The sequence below is a fragment of the Heptranchias perlo genome, chromosome 39 (genome assembly GCF_035084215.1).
Source record: "Heptranchias perlo isolate sHepPer1 chromosome 39, sHepPer1.hap1, whole genome shotgun sequence".
Taxonomy (NCBI): domain Eukaryota; kingdom Metazoa; phylum Chordata; class Chondrichthyes; order Hexanchiformes; family Hexanchidae; genus Heptranchias; species Heptranchias perlo.
The window spans coordinates 9,446,871-9,468,613 of NC_090363.1; the positions used below are offsets into that span (position 1 = coordinate 9,446,871).

At 46.5% G+C, this 21,743-nt stretch overlaps 1 protein-coding gene across 1 annotated transcript in view; it reads left to right on the forward strand.

The window, feature by feature from the left end:
- Positions 1 to 459: 459 nt before the first annotated feature.
- Positions 460 to 21,743, forward strand: part of LOC137305206 (uncharacterized) — a 45,416-nt gene continuing 24,132 nt past the window's right edge. The window contains exons 1-6 of the mRNA XM_067974032.1: positions 460 to 797; positions 5,584 to 5,889; positions 10,556 to 10,861; positions 13,980 to 14,249; positions 15,305 to 15,421; positions 15,617 to 15,718. Of these exons, the coding sequence (XP_067830133.1) occupies positions 716 to 797; positions 5,584 to 5,889; positions 10,556 to 10,861; positions 13,980 to 14,249; positions 15,305 to 15,421; positions 15,617 to 15,718 (1,183 nt within the window). The 5' untranslated portion in view covers positions 460 to 715. The remainder of the gene's footprint in view (positions 798 to 5,583; positions 5,890 to 10,555; positions 10,862 to 13,979; positions 14,250 to 15,304; positions 15,422 to 15,616; positions 15,719 to 21,743) is intronic.

The following is a 21,743-nucleotide window of genomic DNA, read 5'->3' on the forward strand; positions in this document are numbered from 1 at the left end:
AGGGCAAGGACGGGCAGAAGTTATACATTGCCTCACTAATCACATCATTGCTTGTGCAGCTTTTTACGATTGCAGGCTTCACAGAGATTTAGCTCTTGCCCACCTGGGGGTGGGTTATAATCATTTTAGTGTCAGGCACTGAACAAGAAATCAAGTGTTGAGGCACAAAACCGGTTCTGGGCATGCAGAGGAACAGCACAGCAGCTACTTCCCTGGGGGTCGGGCTGACCCCACGAACGGGCACTGTAAGTTCGTGTGGGGTGCTGTAACTGTTTCTCTGAAGCTGCATTTGATAAATCCACAGCACTGACTATTTTACATTATTTAAGCTGCAAGGTTTCTATCTTCACCTGAGCTTCTTTCAGCAAGAACGCGATAGGTGATATAATCGGAAGTGAGTTAAAGGGAGTCATTTTAATCTAACACGCCGGGTTAAAATTGGGCGGGGTAGAAACCCAACGTCGCACCCGATCCCTGCCCAGCGAGTTATATTAAAAGTATCCCATGAAACTCAGTTACCTTGAGAACTTGCTATCAGTCAGACCAAGTCCCACCCCCTGTGGAGTTGTAAATGAAAATGGAAGCGAAAAGACGGAGCACTTGTGGAGAGTCGCCGCGATTGGGGTAGTTGTGCATCAAAAGGCAGGATTTGAAGAGTTTGATGCCGTGAACCCAAGTGACTTTTGAGCTAGCGGATTAGTTTGGGTTTCGCTGGATGGAGCGACAGTTCACTCTTCTATTGCCGCTGCGCCTCTTCCTCCACCTCCTGCTCCTGCTCCGGTCGCTTGATACAGAAGGTAAGGGAGGAACTAAAGTGGGGAAAGGGTTTAAAGATCGGCAGCGGAGAACCCAAGTGCCGCAGATCCTGCAAAGAGGGTCGGAAATGTGGGCCCACCTGAGTGACAAAATGTTACTCGTAACTTTCGTCAGCGGCTCAAGTTGCAGTGTGCGCATGCTCCTTATTGGGGGAGTTGGCGGGGGAGGTCAGAGGATCGCCTCTGGTCACCGAAATCCCTGCTGTAACAGTCCGGGTTTGTAATTGTTGTTGGAGGGGGTTCCTGGAGGGTTGATCTTGGGTAATGATGATCGTTAATTACGATGCTGAGCTCTTCTTCCTTCGCCTCCGCGTCCACTTCTTTGCCCCGCCCCCGCCCCCGCCCCTTTCTTCCATCTTCAGCATTCTCGTTCCCGCTGGCCTCTTACCCGCTCATGGGGCCCGATTTTACCAGGGGTGCGGGTACTCGGCGGGTAGGCCAGCGGGCGCGTTGTGAAATTAGTGGGTTGCCCGCGCGATCGTAGCAGGCAACACACTAATTGGATTCACTTACCTGCTCCTCCGGGGTCCGCGCTGCTGGTCTGCGCGTTGGGCGGGCTGCGCATGCGCAGTAACATCTGTCAGCTGGAGGCGCTCTATTTAAAGGGGCAGTCCTCCACTGACAGATGCTGCAACCAACAGAACAAATTACAGCATGGAGCAGCCCAGGGGGAAGGCTGCTCCCAGTTTAATGATGCCTCACCCCAGGTATCATCAGATGGGGTGAGGAGGAGGGGGAGGACAGAGCTCTTCCACCCGGCTGGCGGGAGGAAGCGGCCTGCCTCTGCCACCAAGAAGGCCTGGCTCGAGGTGGCAGAGGGGGTCACCTGCACCACCAACATATCGCCCACCTGCATACAGTGCAGGAGGCGCTCCAATGACCTCAGTAGATCAGCCACAGTGAGAACACGTAGTCTTTCTCCTACACTCCGTCTGCCACAACACTGCCCCCACCCCACATCTCCTTCGGCACCGCCAACACTACTCTGTCACATCACCCCTCATACCCACTCAAACCCCATCCTCACCTTACCTGCACCTACTCACCTCGCGAGTACTCACCCCGCCACTAACACGCAACCCAATCCTCATCTAATCTCATGGCTCTATCCCATACTCACCCTCTCGTGCATCTCCCTCACGGCCAGCCTCACTCAACCTGCCACCACCTGTGCTGCAGCCACAGGGCATGCATCACATATGTGCAGTAGGCAGCATAAGGCAAACATGTCGTGAGCATGAAGGGGATGCACAAGGGTGTTTGAGGGTTTGTCATGGGTGTTACCTATATTGAATTTCAGAACAACTCACATCACACATTATATTGGCACCACCACTGCCATGTCTCCGCGAATCCTGTCTGTTTTGTGCAATAATGCCCGCTCCTGGGTATCCCTATGAGGACCCACCACTGATGCCACCCATTGTGTTACTGCAGAGTAGGTGCAGGTGTATTTGCAGGGCTCTTCCGCGCAGACGACTGAGAGACATCGGCGGTGTACCCGGCTGCACCCTGGAAGGATGCGGAGGAGAAGTTGTGGAGGGCTGTGGTGACTTTGGCAGCGACAGGTAAGCAGATGGTGCTGGGGCCAGCCAGGAGCAGCTCGGCATGAAAGAGGCTGCAGATGTCCACGACTACATGTCGAGTGAATCTGCGCCTCCGTGTGCACTACTGCTCGGAGAGGTCCGGGGAGCTGCGCCTCGGTCTGTGGACCCTGTGGCGAGTGTAGTGCCCTCTGCGACGCGTCTCTCTTGCAGTAGCCCTCCCTCCTGCTGTACAGGTGGATGTGTCACAGCACTCTGTTGTGGAGCTCCACGTGTCAGAGGTGGACGGCGTGGATGGCGAGGCTGGTGATGCTGTTCGCCCTCCGAGGGGGTCATGACTGCAGCTATGACGGCCCCCATCTGCAATATGGACATCTGAGGGGGTCCGCAAGGTAGACACATGTCTCCGGACCCCGGGGTGTGTGTGCAGGTTGGTGACTTTGACCGTCAGGAGGTGGGTGATGGAGGCCAAACTTTGTCCCAAGTGACAGAGCGGCCTCCTGCAATGGGTGAGGGTCTCCCCCCCCCACCCCCTGTCAAATGGACCTTTGCAGCTGCCACAGGCTGACGGCTGCAACACGTCCAGTTCAACTAGGACTGTTTCCCCCAGTGTGTGAAACAGTCCCATGTTCTCCAAAATCACACACAGTCCCTTAATCAGGTCAGTTAATGACCTGAACAAGCAAAATAAATACACTCAAGTGGCATCCCGCTGGCTTTAATTGCCTGCGGGATTCCCACCAGCGGGGGCTGCGCTCGCACCCCCGCACGTCATCGGGGAACCCGGAAGTGGTCGGGATCGTGGCGCGATCCGGTCACGTGCCTGGATATCGGGATTTTCGGGGCCCCCCCGCTGGAAACCCACAGGAAACCCGACGGTAAAATCGAGCCCATGATCTTTGCATTGCGAACTGCCGGCGTGACATCGTCTCAATTTCTCTACTCCCCTCACTCACTCACTCACTCTAACCTACCTCCCTCTGAACTCGCAGCACTCCGTTCTCTCAGGTCCAACCCTAACATTGTCATTAAATCTGCTGATCAGGGCGGCCCTGTTGTTCTTTGGCGAACACAACCTTGCAGAGGCTGAACGCCAACTCTCCGACCATGACCCCACCGCCAAACATCAAGCCATAGTTTCCCAGACCGTCACTGACCTCATCTCCGCTGAAGATCTTCCTCTCTATGGCCTCCAACCTCATAGTTCCCCCAATCCCACACAGCCCGCTCTATCTCCTTCCTAAGATCCACGAACAGGACTGCCCCCGAAGACCCACCGTTTCAGCCTGTTCTTGCCCCATGGAACTCATTTCTTCCTATCTCAACTCTTTTTTCTTCCCTTGTCCAGCCTCTTCCAACCTACAATCATGACTCTTCCGACACCCTCCACCACTTTTACCAGCTTCCAGTTTCCCAGCCCTAACCGTCTCCTTTTCACCATGGATGTCCAGTCCCTCTACACCTCCATCGCCCACCAGGTCGGCCTGTGGGCCCTCCGCTCCTTCCTTGAACAGAGGCCCAACCAGTCTGCATCCACCACTTCCTTCCCTGGCCTGTCTGAACTTGTTCTTTGACTCCACTCACTTCCTCCAAATAAAAGGTGTCGATATGGGTCCCAGCTATACCTGCCTTTTTGTGGTATATGTGGAACATTCCTTGTTCCAGTCCTACTCAGGGCCACAACTCCACTTTCCTGCCTGATCCCCATATCCCTTGATTCTCCTAGAGTCCAAAAATCTATCTATCTCAGCCTTGAATATACTCAATGACTCAGCATCCACAGCCCTTGGGGTAGAGAATTCCAAAGATTCACAACCCTGAGTGAAGAAATTCCTCCTCCTCATCCAGTCTTAAATGCTGACCCCTTATCCTGAGACTATGCCCTGTAGTTCCAGACTCGCCTGCCAGGGGAAACAGCCTCTCAGCATCTACCCTGTCAAGCCCCCTCAGAATCCTACATGTTTCAATAAGATTATCTCTCATTCTTCTAAACTCCAGAGAGTATAAGCCCATTCTACTCTATCTCTCCTCATAGGACAACCCTCTCATCCCAGGAATCAATCTCGTTGCACCACCTCCAAGGCAAGTATATCCTTCCTTAGATAAGGAGACCAAACGGTACACAGTACTCCCAGGTGTAGTCTCACCAAATCCCTGTACAATTCTAGCAAGACTTCCTTACTCTTGTACTCCAACCTCCTTGCAATGAAGGCCAACATGCCATTTGCTTTCCTAATTGCTTGCTGTACCTGCATGCTAACTTTCTGTGTTTCTTGTATGAGGACACCCAGATCTCTCTCAGTGCCAACATTCAATAGTTTCTCACCATTTAAAACATTTTCTATTCTTCCTACCAAAATGAATAATCTCACATATCCCCACATTATACTCCATCTGCCACCTTGCCCACTCACTTAACCTCTCTATATCCCTTTGCAGACTTTTTGTGTCCTCCTCACAGCTTACTTTGCCACCTACCTTTGTATCGTCAGCAAACTTGGACACATTCCCCTAATATCTAACATATCTTCCCCTAATCCCCTCTCCTTTCAGCATTCTGAAGGGACTGCTCCCTCCATGACACCCTGGTCCACTCTTCCAACACACGCTCCCCTCCCCGTGGCATCTTCCTGTGTGAGCGCAGGAGATGCAACACCTGCCCTTTCACCTCCTCCCTTCCCACCGTCCAGGGCCCAAACACTCCTTCCAAGTGAAACAGTGATTTACTTGTACGTCTTTCAATTTGATATACTGTATTCACTGCTCACAATGTGGTCTCCTCTACATTGGGGAGACCAAACGCAGATTGAGTGATCACTTTGCTGAACACTTCTGCTCAATCTGCAAGCGTGACCCTTACCTGCCGGTCGCTTGCCATTTTAGTTCCCGGTCCCACTCCTACTCTGACCTCTGTCATCGGCCTCTTACACTGTTCCAATGAAGCTCGAGGAACAGCACCTCAGCTTTTGATTAGGCATCTTACGCCCCCGTGTTCTTCCTTTCCGCGCGCCCCCCCCCCAAACCTTGGCCCCTTAGTATGGTCACTGTATCACAGTAAACATCAGATATCCAGGTCCTGAATTACCAATGAGTAACTCGATTGATATCTGCTGGTATAATGTGTACTCCCATTTGCTGCAGTTTTTCTTCACATTTACAGTTGTATTTCATTGTTTAGTTGCCTCAGTTTAAATTATTAAATTTGCTTTTTTTATGTCAATCAGCTGGAATGAAAAATGTGTTTGGTGTCGTTGGTTCTTCAGTTTTACTGGATCCTGAATACGAAGCTGATCTCAGCAACAGTGATATTATATGGGAGTTCACTGCCAGCAACAAAAGCCCTGTAACAATTTTGGATTATGTACCAAATGGCCAGAAAGAGGAACCAAATAAACACTTCAAATCTCGTTTACATTTTAATGCTTCGAATGGCTCTTTGATGTTAAACAATTTTAAACCTAGCGACCAAGGGGTTTATACCATCACCGTAGATACACAAGTGCCAAGAAGAATAGATTTGAGGCTCACTGGTAAGTAGTTTCAATACTTTGTAGACTTTGAAAGTGATGCAGCTATTCACTACTTAAGAACTGTCTGTTGCAGAATAGGAACAGGAGTAGGCCATTCAGCCCCTCGAGCCTATTCCACCATTCCATAAAATCATGGCTGATTTGTACCTCAACTCCATTTACCTACCTTTCTTCCCTATCCCCTGATACTCTTGCCCAACAAAAATCTATCGATCTCAATCTTGAAAATTACAATTGACCCAGTAGCCACAGCCTTGGACAATAGATTTCCACTACATAAGAAATAAGAGCAGGAGTAGGCCATACGGCCCCCGAGCCTGCTTTGCCATTCAATAAGATCATGGTTGATCTTCTACCTCAACTCCACTGTGAAAAAATGCTCTGCTGACTTCACTACTAAATGGCCTAGCTCGTTTGCATGATGTAACTGCTCTTTGTACTGGTTAAATCAGCATCGACTTTTATTAAGCACCAACTTTATTTGCTAACTGCTTAGTGCTGAGATACAGCCTGGAAATTTGAGACGGGGAGGAGGATGGATATAAGGGGTTACAAGTGGTTTTACTGCATTTGGTTTTTTTAAGTCCACACACCCTGACATCCACATAGGTCCAAATCCTCAACAATCCCCACCCCAGTGCTTATACAAATGCAAGTTCTTTCTTTTATATATAATGCCTTTCACGACCTTAGGACGTCTAAAGCGCTTTACAGCCAATTAAGTACTTTTGAAGTGTAGTCACCGTTGTAATATAGGAAACGTGGCATTCAATTTACACACAGCAAGATTCCCACAACCAACAATGTGATAATACGACACAGAATTGCACTGATGTGCCAAGTGATGATGGACCTGGAAAAGAACATATGGTCATTGCATCTCCCGCTCCCAACAAAACCTCGTCTGTATAATATCTGCATCACTCCAATTCTCCTGTATGCATCGGAGACATGGACTGTCTCGCAAGTCGACTTGCCCAGCAGACCAGTGGTGTCTTCGCCATGTTCAGTGGTGTGACTACATCATCAATAGTCAGGTCAGAAAGATAACTGCCCAACAAAATGTCACAATTACCAAAAGGCGTTTATCGCTGTTTGAACACATGGCCAGGCTAGGCCATTCACGTGACACATCCAGGACATTCCGAGCCTGTCCTTTTTAAAGACCTGGAAACACTTCCCTAGAAGGCCAAGAAGCATCTGGCTCTCAACTGTTACGGCTGACCTCTGGTCCCTGAAAACAAGGTTCTTCTGCGCCATGCGAAGAGCCAAGGACTGTGAAGGATGGAGATATTTGATCCACCAAGCATCACTATGAAGGAGCATACTACAATGACACACACTTCTGCACAACCTACATGTGCTGATAGTACTGTGCCAGTAGGTGGCGTGATAAACACAACTTTATGTGACACATAGAAAATAGTGGAATTAAAGTTGTGATGCCCACCTACTGAATCTACTTCATTGCAGAACCATTTACTGTCTTCAAAAAATTGCAGTACTTGCCCCATGGGATCAACTCCTGCAAAGATCATCATGTCGCTAAGGAAACCATGGCCCCAGCTTTAAATGCCAATCAGCTGAAATAGAAAAAAGAAAAATTGAATGAAAGCGAAATTCGAGAGAAGCCGGAATTGGTACTACCCAGTATCCTGTTGAGACTGAAATCTTCATGTAAATCATATTCTGAACAGTTGAAGCCCATGTGGAAAGCCTTTGAAAGAAATAATCGTGGTCCAAAAGGGTGAAATACATATGCAAGCATGTGGCCGAACAAGGATGGATCACAGTCGGCCAGAAGAAATGACAAAAGCATTGTTCCCTCCCCACTCCACTGAGAGAATTCATATGCCATTCTCACGAACCCCCCTGCCCCGCTGAGGTTAAAAGCGGCTGTAAGCACCCCCCTTTGAGGGCAAACTGTTTGAGGCTCGGATTTTTTTTTTGTTAATTGTAAAAACTTCGAGACTGCATAAACTATGAACTTTTCAGCATTTTATGTGATAACGGGTTTATGGAATTTTATGTTTAATGAAGACTTAGTCTCCCTTGTGCACTAAATTTTCTGCTTTTGCAGTCCTGGCACACACTGGGCATGCATAGTAGGAAATTGCATACACGATGCCTGTGATTAACCATCCATTTATTTAAGAAAATTTGCATTTATATGCTTTAAGGGGATAACATAATGACAGCAACTAGTTGATAATGGGGAAATTGGTGCTGGGGTACCGGAGGGTGCAAAAGGACCGACAGTTAGGATTGGGGAAGAGGCTGATGGCTTGAAAGATGCCAGTAAAGTGGCAGTTTTGCTGCCATTCTACTGGCCCCCCCCACATGGCCCCCCTCTCCCAGGCTGTTAGAACCTGGTCCCTCAACACACCGATGTCAGCAACCCCCAACACTCCAGACTTGGAGGGGGGTGCAATTTTCCAAAACCAGAGTTCAGCTGAATCCCTCCCCCTGCTCCCTGTTTAGTCTTCACAAACCCCTAGACTACATCCTTGCTGCTTCTAGAAATGATCGCTCTGCATTGTTCCCAGAACTCTGCAACTCCCTTAAAATACTGTTCGACATTGAGACCTCCATCCAGCACCGCCACACTCCAGGCCTCCTTTTATCAGTGCTCCCAGATCCTACTACCACGTCCAATGTTTCTGGTAATATTACTTGGTGTAACACTTCTGTTCTTATAAAACTTCGGAGTCATCGTGAGTAATGCCACAGGAGATTTCTGGTTGCTGACATATTGAAGTCCTCTACATTTTGGTATTGGTAAGCTGTGTGATAGTCTTACCTAGTCAGTCATGGGATATATCAGTAAATTTGGTGCAATCCAGCAATGGGTAAAACGTTATATTTAGGCCGCAGTGTGGTCACTGTAAACATCAGAGGGTAGAGATTCCACTTTGGGAAATTCCGCCTGAAATTTCACTGGTTAGGGTACAGTTTAAGTTTCTGCTAAAATGCATTTGGATTATCACAAACATAAAATCTTCCATGGATCAGCGCAATCGGGCAACGTAATAGAATGTAATTTTTTTTTCTTTGCATTAAAAAATATTCATGTATTTAAGAGTGGTAATCTGGTGCAGTTTTATTAATACAGCTGAAAATGGGTTTAATCACAAAAAAATAAGCATTTTTAGTACCCTTTCAGGAAGTGCGTTTCAGATCTTAACAACCCTCTGTGAAAAAAAATTCCCCTTATTTCCTCTCTCATTCATTTGCAAATTATTTTAAATCTGTGATCGCTGGTTATTGACACACTTGCCAGAGGAAACAGTTTCTCCCTACTTACTTTATCAAAACCCCTCGTAGTTTTAGGCGTAACTCACTTATGCTTAAAATGACCATAGAAGCTTACAACACAGAAGGAGGCCATTTGGCCTGTGTTGGCTCTTTGAAAGAGCTGTCCAATTTAGTCCCACATCCCAGCTTTTTCCTCATAACCTTGCAAATTAGTCTTCTTCAAGAACATGTCCAATTGCCTTTTGAAAGTTCCTGTGGAATCTGATTCCACCACCCTTTCAGAGTGCATTCCAGATCATAACAACCCTCTGTGGGAAAAAAAATTCCCCTAATTTTCCCTCTAGTTCTTTTGCCAGTTATTTTAAATCTATGATCTCTGGTTCCCGACCCACTTGCCAGAGGAAACGGTTTCTCCCTACTTGCTCTATCAAAGCTCCTCATAATTTTGAATACCTCTATTGGGTCCCCCCTTAACCTTCTCTGCTCTAAGGAGAGCAATCCCAGCTTCTCTAATCTCTCCACATAACTGAATTCCCGCATTCCTGGTATCCTCCTGGTAAACCTCCTTTGTACCCTCACCAAGGCCTTGACATCCTTCCTAAAGTGTAGTGTCCAGAATTGGACACAATAGTCCAGCTGAGGCCTAACCAGTGATTTGTGAAGGTTTAGCATGACTTCCTCGTTTTTGTATTCAGAGCCCCCATTTACAAAACCAAGCATCCCAAACGCTTTCTTAACCACCTTATCAACTTGCCGTGCCACCTTCAAAGATTTGTGAATATGCATCCCAGGTCCCTCTGCTTTTGCTCCCCCCTCAAAATGGTACCATTTAGATAATATTGTCTCTCCATATTGTTCCTACCAAAGTGCATCACTTCACACTTATCCGCATTAAATTGCATCTGCCCATTTCACCAGTCTGTCTATATCCTCCTGAAGTCTGCTACTATCCTGCTCACTATTTACCATGCTGCCAAGTTTTGTGTCATCTCCAAACTTTGAAATTATACCCTCTAAACCCAAGTCCAGGTCATTTATATATAACAAAAAAAGCAATGGTCCTAATACCGACCCCTGGGGGACCTCACTGCATACTTCTTTGCGGTCAGAAAAAGATCCGTTCACCACTGCTCTCTGCCTCGTATCCCTTAGCCCAATTACCAAAATTCCCTGATCTTTTGCGCTGGTTTGGCCAATTCCGTCTAGATTGCACTGATATTATTGGCGTAAACAAGTGGAAACTGATAGCCCCTGATAGCCAGGTCCTGAACTCCCAATGAGTAACTCCATGGATATCTGCTGGTATAACGTGTACTCCCATTGCTGTAGTTTTTCTTCACATTTACAGTTGTATTTCATTGTTTAGTTGCCACAGTTTAAATTATTAAATTTGCTTTTTTATGTCAATCAGCGGGAAAGAAAAATGTGTTTGGTGTCGTTGGTTCTTCAGTTTTACTGGATCCTGAATATGAAGCTGATCTCAGCAACAGTGATATTTTATGGCTGTTCAATGGCAGCAATAAATCCCTTGTAACAATTTTGGATTACGTACCAAATGGCCAGAAAGAGGAACCAAATAAACACTTCAAATCTCGTTTATATTTTAATGCTTCGAATGGCTGTCTGATGTTAAACAATTTTAAACCCAGCGACCAAGGGATTTATACCATCACCGTGGATGCACAAGTGCTAAGAAGAATAGATTTGAGGCTCACTGGTAAGTAGTTTCAATACTTTGTAGACTTTGAAAGTGATGCAGCTCATGAACTATTCACTACTTAAGAACTGTCTGTTGCAGAATAGGAACAGGAGTAGGCCATTCAGCCTATTCCACCATTCCATAAAATCATGGCTGATTTGTACCTCAACTCCATTTACCTGCCTTTCTTCCATATCTCCTGATACCCTTGCCCAACAAAAAATCTGTCGATCTCAATCTTGAAAATTTCAATTGAACCAGTATCCACAGCCTCAGACAATAGATTTCCACTTCCCTTTGTGTGAAAAAATGCCCTGCAGATTTTACTATTAAATGGCCTAGCTCTAATTTTAAGATTATGTCCCCTTGTTCTGGATTCTCCCACCAGAGGAAGTGGTGGTAGTCGTCTTCATTCAAAGTTAAACTGAACCACTGATCCAATAGGAGAAAAAATGACATTATGGAAATTAAATGCAGCTGTTCAGTCAGCCTCCATTGCTGTAATATGTCTGTCATCCCATGGAGAGATCCACCAGGGATTGTGATCCACCATCCTTAGCTATATTGGTGAGGTGAAGGCAGGAGAACTCTTTCCCAAATCAGAAAATTGGAAGTTTCTGGTAGGTGGAGGGGGAATCAGCAAAGGAGGGGAGAGGTGGGCAGTATCAGGATTGAGGTTGAATGTAACATTTTGGGATTTCAGACCATGCTGCCAGCGAGGGACCTTGATGTAATATATCTTAAAAATGCTACTAATGAGCTAAATACAGAGGACAGCAGAGCTGGGAGATGTAGATTGAAATTCTCTGGGCAAGCTTGCTGCAAACAGTGAAAGACTCCAGTGCTATGAGAACGGTTTCCATTAGAACTCAGTAGGGGTCATTGCCAAGTTAGGCTGGTGGATTCTACCCCCTCGGGGAGAAGGGGGAGTAGTCAGTGTTAGTAAAACTTCCCTGGCATCAGGCTGATGGAAGAAAAGATGAAACTGCAGGGAGAGGACATTCTGCCCTGGGCTGAAGGCCATAATGCAGGGGTTCAGTTTCTTGCAGCCAGTGGTTGTACAGAAAATCAGATCTATTCTGAAAATGCCAGTAGAATAGTGTGGTGTGCTCATTGGATTAATTGGGTTTCGATTCCAGCTGGTGCTCTTAATTTCGTTTGCCGTCTGGAAAATAAAGCAGCTTCATGATTTACATCTGGCCTCTTACGTTTGGAAAAATTGGAGAGGAATGTGAAGTCATGTACAGAAGACAAAAAATATCCGGTTCAGGTTGCAGGAGGGTGCCATTGTTACACCACAGGTTATGCTATTGCAGAAGTAGATATAGGGCAGTGTGAGTCAACTCTGACAAAGTAATGTGCTCAGTCCACTTACAAGAGCGACTGATGATTAATGATTTTAAATTGATGACCCTCCCCTGTCACTGACTTCCCTAACCAGAGGAAATACTTTCCCATTAACTCAATCATAATTTTTAACAAAACTCTATGAAAATCTCCTTTAGCCTTTTTTTCTTCTTGTGGAATAAGTCCCAGACTCCCAAGTTCCAGGGCTTGTATTCCCTTGAGTATAGAAGATTGAAGGGTGATCTGATCGAGTTGTTTAAAATGTTAAAAGGATTGGATAGGATACATACGGAGAAACTATTTCCTTTGGTGGGTAATCAAGAACAAGGGGACCTAATCTTAAAATTAGAGCTAGGCCATTCAGTAGCGAAATTAGAAAGTACTTTTTCACACAAAGGGTAGTGGAAATCTGGTACTTCCCCCACCCCCAAAAGGCAGTGAATGCTGGGGGTCATTTGGAGCTTTCAAGACTGAGATTGATAGATTTTTGTTAGGAAACGATATCAAGGGAAATGGAGCAAAGGTGGGAAAATGGAGTTGAGGTGCAGATCAGCAATGATCTAATTGAATAGCAGAGCAGACTCTAGGGGCTGAATGTCCAACTTGTGTTCCGATTCTCTCCTCCTACAATAGTTTCTCATTGCTAGTGTTATTCTTTTGAATCTAGGCGATACGTTCTCCATGGCTTTAATGTCTTTTCTGTAATGGAGTGCCCAAAACTGCACACGTTACTCTACAGTCTAACCATGATAAACTTATGATGAGCTCCTTGATCTTTAATTCTGTGTTTTTATTTATATGATCCAAAATACTATTAGCCTTTTTTTAATGGCTTTACCTACCTGCACTTGCACTTCCAAGAAATTATGTATTTGCACCCATTTCTCCGTTCATTACACGCAATTCAAAGACACTGAACGTGCCATAGTCCCATTGTTTGTTTGTTTTTCCTCCCAAAATGAATTATCTTGCATCTTTTCACATTAAATTACATCCATCTGTCCATTCTGCCAACCTATTTATGTCCTCCTGAAATTTTTAATGGTCTACTTTTCTGTTTGTCCACCTCGACCTTTTGTGTCATCAGCAAATGTCAATATTGTGCTCCCTGCCCAAGATCAAACCGTCTATATATAGTGGACCCAGCACTGAGCAACAATCCTTAACCCTTAGTTTCCTGTCAGCGAACCAATTTTCTATCCATGCATATTAGGAGAAGACATCAAAAGCTTGTTCAGAGGTGGGATTTAAGGAGAAGGTGGTGGAGAAGCAGAAGGGTTTAAGGAGGGAATGTCAGAGCGTGGGGCATAAGCGGCTGAAATTTAGAGGGGCAATGACATGAAGAGATTCAAACACCAGGATGAGAATTTTAAATTTAAGGTATTGGGCGGGTGGGAGTCAATGTAGGTCAGTGAGGACAGGACTGATGGGTGACTGGGACTTGGTAAGAGATAGGATACAAGGAGCAGAGTTATGGATGAGCTGAGGTTTACGGCGGGTGAAGGATGGGAAACCGGCGAGGAGAACATTAGGATCGTCAAGTCTGAAGGCGAGAAAGGTGATGGATGAAAATTTCCGCTGGGCTGAAGTCGGGACATAGACAGGCGATGTTACGGAGGTGGAGAGTCTGCAGTCTTTGTGATAGGATTATAGAGTAAGAAGTTCATCTGAGTCAAAGTACCTGTGAAGGACAGAGCTCTTATTAGTTAACTACACTAACATAATGTGAAGCAATAATGTTACCTTAATGCTCAAACCTGTTTAATTGTTGATGCATTATCTCCCACAGAACCACTGTCGGAACCTTTGATCATTAGTAATTCTACCTATGTGGATACCACCGTTGAACTGATCTGTCATGTGCCTGTGGGGAAAGCGAGTTCCATTCAGTGGAGGAAAGATGACGAAGTGATAACGAATGGCCAACGTTATGAGTTAGTGCAAAACAACAGCAAGTTGATTATTTCTAAAGCCAACAAATCAGACTGCGGGATATACACCTGCACCGTTGAAAACCCTGTTAGCGAGAAGAATAATTCGTATTCTCTTTCTCTTTACAGTAAGTCAAGCCAGCCAGTGAATTCCATTTATTATTTAAAAACAATATTCCACCGACATCCCTTGCACTCAGCCTCGCTAAGGGCGTGGGAATAACGTCATATGTTATCATTCTCATTTTTATATGGACTCTCCCACAAATCACACAGAACATAAGAAATAAGAGCAGGAGTAAGCCATATGGTCCCTCAAGCCTGCTCTGCCATTCAGTAAGATCATGGCTGATCTTCTACCTTAACTCCACTTTCCTTCCCTATCCCCAAATCCCTTGATTCCCGTAGTGTCCAAAAATCTATTGATCTCGGTCTTGAATATACTCAACAACTGAGCATCCACAGCCCCCTGGGGAGAGAATTTCAAAGATTCACAGCCCTCTGAGTGAAGAAGTTTTTCCTCATCTCTGTCCTAAATGGCCGATCCCTTATCTTGAGACTATGACCCCTAGTTCTAGACTCTCCAGCCAGGGGAAACAGCCTCTCCGCATCTACCCTGTCACGCCTTCTAAGAATTTTATACGTTTTAATGTGATGACCTCTCATTTTTCTAAGCTCCAGAGAATATAGGCCCACTCAATTCAATCTCTCCTCACAGGACAACCCTCTTATCCCAGAAATTTCCATGGCAGGAAAAAGGGGTAGAATGGAAAATCGCTGGTAGTGCACAATTTCCCGATACACCTGGCATTTACCAGGAGTGCCAAAGTGGAAAATCACCCTTTAAGTTAGCAGTGTGACTCGAGTGCAGACAGGATGCCCGATAAGGGAAATGCAAAATATCACACTGGCGCACTATGATACTCTCTTCTGATCGTGGAGTTGAGATATATTGTTGGCAGAGAGTCGAGTGTAATTTACAATGCATCTAAGTGTACGATATCCAGCCTGTTTGGGTTTGGGGCGGGGGGTCCTTGATACTAGCGTTGGATCCGTGAAGCGCGAAGTGTTCTGTTTTTTAGCACACAAGACCTTGATAACTACACGTATAAAGGGAAAATGTCCCTGTTTTGTAATCTGGTTTGGAATGTAGTTTAAGTTTGAAATAATGTTTCTATTTCAGGTCTTACACAAATGCATCATTGCACTATGGGATTGTACATTGCTACACTGATTACTGCTGGTATTGCAACCTTGATCAAAACAATCTCTTGCTTCGTTGACTGCATCAATAAAATAAGTAAGAGAAATTTGCTCTTTACACAACTTGATGTTGAGTTTAAAACTATTACAATTTAATAAGAGACCCTGTGAAACATTTAAATGTGAGACCTGTGACATAAATTCTGGACCTCAATTTTTTGAAATTATTGATTCAAATGTGTGAATATTCTCTGCTCGAGTAATGTTGATATCAATTTGCTTATTATTCAAGGTCATCAGTTTCTTCAACATGTACTACAAGCCTTGCAGTTTGCCCCAATGCTTTCATTTATCAGTCTTTTCGCTGCATCTGTGTGTTGGATATGGGCTGAAGGTATTGTATGTGCTCCTGTTACCTTTCTCTCTGTTAGTAATTGCATTTCTGTCAATACTTCTGACATCCGGGGGGTGATTTTAACCCCCAAGAACAGGTGGGTTGAGGGCGGGTGGGAGTTGAAAGTAGTTGTTTTTTGGGTCGCGACCGCAACCTGGTTTTATTTCCAGGTTTAACTTGGCGTGTAAAAGTACAGGCTTCCCACTGGGAATGCAAAGTCCAAAAATTTTGCAGTTGCGACCCTAAAACAACGACTATTTTCAACTCCCAAACCCACCCATTCTTGGGGGTTAAAATCACCCCCACTATATTCCAGTGTAGTGGTTATGGTATTAGGCTATAGAACTCACAGGTTGTGAGTTCTAATCTCACATGGCAAACTGAATTTGAATTCAATAAATTTGCCAATTTGTGGGCTAGTACCAAAAAATAACTCTGAAAGCCGTCATTTTATTGTAAAAACTCAACTAATTCACTACGGTTGGGAATTTCCTCGGTGCTGCTCCTGCTTCGCCATCATAACTTCATTGTTCTTTTGACAAAATTATGGGGTGGAGCGGAAATAGCTCCGAAGAAATTCCTGTTCTAAAGATCATTCACCTCTTATGTGACTACAAGTCCCACATTATACGGATACCCTCTGAAGTGGACTAAAAAACCATTTTGTTTTAAAACGTAACACTTAAGATAACTCATTCCCAAATCCTTTCCGTGGAAAAAAAAAAGTAAAAAATCCTGAAACGTGACAGTCTCCCTTGTGTTTGTGACCAGAACTGGATAAAATATTCAAGGTGTGGGCTGACTAGAGAACACGAGTCAATCAAATATTATAATGAGGAGGAAAACATGTTGTCCAGGTCTTGCTGCATGCGGGCACGGACTGCTTCATTATCTGAGGGGTTGCAAATGCAACTGAACACTGTGCAATCATCAGCGAACATCCCTATTTCTGACCTTATGATGGAGGGAAGGTCATTGATGAAGCAGCTGAAGATCGTTGGGCCTAGGACACTGCCCTGAGGAACTCCTGCAGCAATGTCCTGGGGCTGAGATGATTGGCCTCCAACAACCACTACCATCTTCCTTTGTGCTAGGTATGACTCCAGCCACTGGAGAGTTTTCCCCCTGATTCCCATTGACTTCAGTTTTACTAGGGCTCCTTGGTGCCACACTCTGTTAAATGCTGCCTTGATGTCAAGGGCAATTACTCTCGCCTCACCTCTGGAATTCAGCTCTTTTGTCCATGTTTGGACCAAGGCTGTAATGAGGTCAGGAGCCGAGTGGACCTGGCGGAATCCAAACTGATCATCGGTGAGCAGGTTATTTATTGGTGAGTAAGTGCCGCTTGATGGAAGGTGTCATCGACAGTGCTATCACTTTGCTGCTGATTGAGAGTAAGCTGGTGGGGCGGTAATTGGCCGGATTGGATTTGTCCTGCATTTTGTGGACAGGACATACCTGGGCAATATTCCAGATTGTCGGGTAGATGCCAGTGTTGTAGCTGTACTGGAACAGCTTGGCTAGAGGCACAGCTCGTTCTGGAGCACAAGTCTTCATTACTACAGCTGGGATGTTGTCGGGGCCCATAGCCTTTGCTGTATCCAGTGCACTCAGCCGTTTCTTGATATCACGTGGAGTGAATCGAATTGGCTGAAGACTGGCTTCTGTGACGGTATGAGGCCGAGATGGATCATCCGCTCGGCACTTCTGGCTGAAGATGGTTGCAAACACTTCAGCCTTGTCTTTTGTACTCACGTGCTGGACTCCATCATTGAGGATGGGGATGTTTACAGAGCCTCCTCTTCCCGTTAGTTGTTTAATTGTCCACCACAATTTACGACTGGATGTGGCAGGACTGCAGAGCTTTGATCTGATCCATTGGTTGTGGAATCGCTTAGCTCTGTCCATAGCATGTTGCTTCTGCTGTTTAGCATGCATGTAGTCCTGAGTTGTAGCTTCACCAGGTTGACACCTCATTTTTAGGTACGCCTGGTGCTGCTCCTGGCATGCTTTTCTGCACTCCTCATTGAACCAGGGTTGATCCCCTGGCTTGTTGGTCATGTTAGAGTGAGGAATATGCCGGGCCACGAGGTTATAGATTGTGCTGGAATACAAATCTGCTGCTTGATGTGAGCATTTGTTGGACAATCTGTACTGCAGTGTTGTAGCCCTATCTTCATCACTTGCTCATATCAAGTACTGCTCCCAATGAGAGTGCAGGATACTAAACTTACCATGTAGTGAAAATTCACCACTGGAAGCCTGGTCAACAGTAAGGTCAGAGCATGTGGAGTCAGGGACAAGTAGCAGAATGGATAGCAAGCTGGCTTTTTTTTTATTCATTCATGGGATGTGGGCGTCGCTGGCGAGGCGAGCATTTGTTGCCCATCCCTAATTGCCCTTGAGAAGGTGGTGGTGAGCCTTCTTGAACCACTGCAGTCCATGTGGTGAAGGTTCTCCCACAGTGCTGTTAGGAAGGGAGGACCAGGATTTTGACCCAGCGACGATGCAGGAACGGTGATGTATTTCCAAGTCGGGATGGTGTTTGACTTGGAGGGGAACGTGCAGGTGGTGTTGTTCCCATGTGCCTGCTGCCCTTGTCCTTCTAGGTGGTAGAGGTTGCGGGTTTGGGAGGTGCTTTTGAAGAAGCCTTGGCGAGTTGCTGCAGTGCATCCTGTGGATGGTACACACTGCAGTCACTGTGCGCCGGTGGTGAAGGGAGTGAATGTTTAGGGTGGTGGATGGGGTGCCAGTCAAGCGGGCTGCTTTGTCCTGGATGGTGTTGAGCTTCTTGAGTGTTGGAGCTGCACTCATCCAGGCAAGTGGAGAGTATTCCGTCACACCCCTGACTTGTGCCTTTTAGATGATGAAAAGGCTTTGGGGAGTCAGGAGGTGAGTTACTTGCTGCAGAATACCCAGCCTCTGACCTACTCTTGTAGTCACAGTATTTATGTGGCTGGTCCAGTTAAGTTTCTGGTCAATGGTGACCCCCAGGATGTTGATGGTGGGGGATTCGGCGATGGTAATGCCGTTGAATGTCAAGGGGAGGTGGTTAGACTCTCTTGTTGGAGATGGTCATTGCCTGGCACTTGTCTGTCGCGAATGTTATTTGCCCGTATCAGCCCAAGCCTGGATGTTGTCCAGGTCTTGCTGCATGCGGGCACGGACTGCTTCATTATCTGAGGGGTTGCAAATGCAACTGAACACTGTGCAATCATCAGCGAACATCCCTATTTCTGACCTTATGATGGAGGGAAGGTCATTGATGAAGCAGCTGAAGATCGTTGGGCCTAGGACACTGCCCTGAGGAACTCCTGCAGCAATGTCCTGGGGCTGAGATGATTGGCCTCCAACAACCACTACCATCTTCCTTTGTGCTAGGTATGACTCCAGCCACTGGAGAGTTTTCCCCCTGATTCCCATTGACTTCAGTTTTACTAGGGCTCCTTGGTGCCACACTCTGTTAAATGCTGCCTTGATGTCAAGGGCAATTACTCTCGCCTCACCTCTGGAATTCAGCTCTTTTGTCCATGTTTGGACCAAGGCTGTAATGAGGTCAGGAGCCGAGTGGACCTGGCGGAATCCAAACTGATCATCGGTGAGCAGGTTATTTATTGGTGAGTAAGTGCCGCTTGATGGAAGGTGTCATCGACAGTGCTATCACTTTGCTGCTGATTGAGAGTAAGCTGGTGGGGCGGTAATTGGCCGGATTGGATTTGTCCTGCATTTTGTGGACAGGACATACCTGGGCAATATTCCAGATTGTCGGGTAGATGCCAGTGTTGTAGCTGTACTGGAACAGCTTGGCTAGAGGCACAGCTCGTTCTGGAGCACAAGTCTTCATTACTACAGCTGGGATGTTGTCGGGGCCCATAGCCTTTGCTGTATCCAGTGCACTCAGCCGTTTCTTGATATCACGTGGAGTGAATCGAATTGGCTGAAGACTGGCTTCTGTGACGGTATGAGGCCGAGATGGATCATCCGCTCGGCACTTCTGGCTGAAGATGGTTGCAAACACTTCAGCCTTGTCTTTTGTACTCACGTGCTGGACTCCATCATTGAGGATGGGGATGTTTACAGAGCCTCCTCTTCCCGTTAGTTGTTTAATTGTCCACCACAATTTACGACTGGATGTGGCAGGACTGCAGAGCTTTGATCTGATCCATTGGTTGTGGAATCGCTTAGCTCTGTCCATAGCATGTTGCTTCTGCTGTTTAGCATGCATGTAGTCCTGAGTTGTAGCTTCACCAGGTTGACACCTCATTTTTAGGTACGCCTGGTGCTGCTCCTGGCATGCTTTTCTGCACTCCTCATTGAACCAGGGTTGATCCCCTGGCTTGTTGGTCATGTTAGAGTGAGGAATATGCCGGGCCACGAGGTTATAGATTGTGCTGGAATACAAATCTGCTGCTTGATGTGAGCATTTGTTGGACAATCTGTACTGCAGTGTTGTAGCCCTATCTTCATCACTTGCTCATATCAAGTACTGCTCCCAATGAGAGTGCAGGATACTAAACTTACCATGTAGTGAAAATTCACCACTGGAAGCCTGGTCAACAGTAAGGTCAGAGCATGTGGAGTCAGGGACAAGTAGCAGAATGGATAGCAAGCTGGCTTTTTTTTTATTCATTCATGGGATGTGGGCGTCGCTGGCGAGGCGAGCATTTGTTGCCCATCCCTAATTGCCCTTGAGAAGGTGGTGGTGAGCCTTCTTGAACCACTGCAGTCCATGTGGTGAAGGTTCTCCCACAGTGCTGTTAGGAAGGGAGGACCAGGATTTTGACCCAGCGACGATGCAGGAACGGTGATGTATTTCCAAGTCGGGATGGTGTTTGACTTGGAGGGGAACGTGCAGGTGGTGTTGTTCCCATGTGCCTGCTGCCCTTGTCCTTCTAGGTGGTAGAGGTTGCGGGTTTGGGAGGTGCTTTTGAAGAAGCCTTGGCGAGTTGCTGCAGTGCATCCTGTGGATGGTACACACTGCAGTCACTGTGCGCCGGTGGTGAAGGGAGTGAATGTTTAGGGTGGTGGATGGGGTGCCAGTCAAGCGGGCTGCTTTGTCCTGGATGGTGTTGAGCTTCTTGAGTGTTGGAGCTGCACTCATCCAGGCAAGTGGAGAGTATTCCGTCACACCCCTGACTTGTGCCTTTTAGATGATGAAAAGGCTTTGGGGAGTCAGGAGGTGAGTTACTTGCTGCAGAATACCCAGCCTCTGACCTACTCTTGTAGTCACAGTATTTATGTGGCTGGTCCAGTTAAGTTTCTGGTCAATGGTGACCCCCAGGATGTTGATGGTGGGGGATTCGGCGATGGTAATGCCGTTGAATGTCAAGGGGAGGTGGTTAGACTCTCTTGTTGGAGATGGTCATTGCCTGGCACTTGTCTGTCGCGAATGTTATTTGCCCGTATCAGCCCAAGCCTGGATGTTGTCCAGGTCTTGCTGCATGCGGGCACGGACTGCTTCATTATCTGAGGGGTTGCAAATGCAACTGAACACTGTGCAATCATCAGCGAACATCCCTATTTCTGACCTTATGATGGAGGGAAGGTCATTGATGAAGCAGCTGAAGATCGTTGGGCCTAGGACACTGCCCTGAGGAACTCCTGCAGCAATGTCCTGGGGCTGAGATGATTGGCCTCCAACAACCACTACCATCTTCCTTTGTGCTAGGTATGACTCCAGCCACTGGAGAGTTTTCCCCCTGATTCCCATTGACTTCAGTTTTACTAGGGCTCCTTGGTGCCACACTCTGTTAAATGCTGCCTTGATGTCAAGGGCAATTACTCTCGCCTCACCTCTGGAATTCAGCTCTTTTGTCCATGTTTGGACCAAGGCTGTAATGAGGTCAGGAGCCGAGTGGACCTGGCGGAATCCAAACTGATCATCGGTGAGCAGGTTATTTATTGGTGAGTAAGTGCCGCTTGATGGAAGGTGTCATCGACAGTGCTATCACTTTGCTGCTGATTGAGAGTAAGCTGGTGGGGCGGTAATTGGCCGGATTGGATTTGTCCTGCATTTTGTGGACAG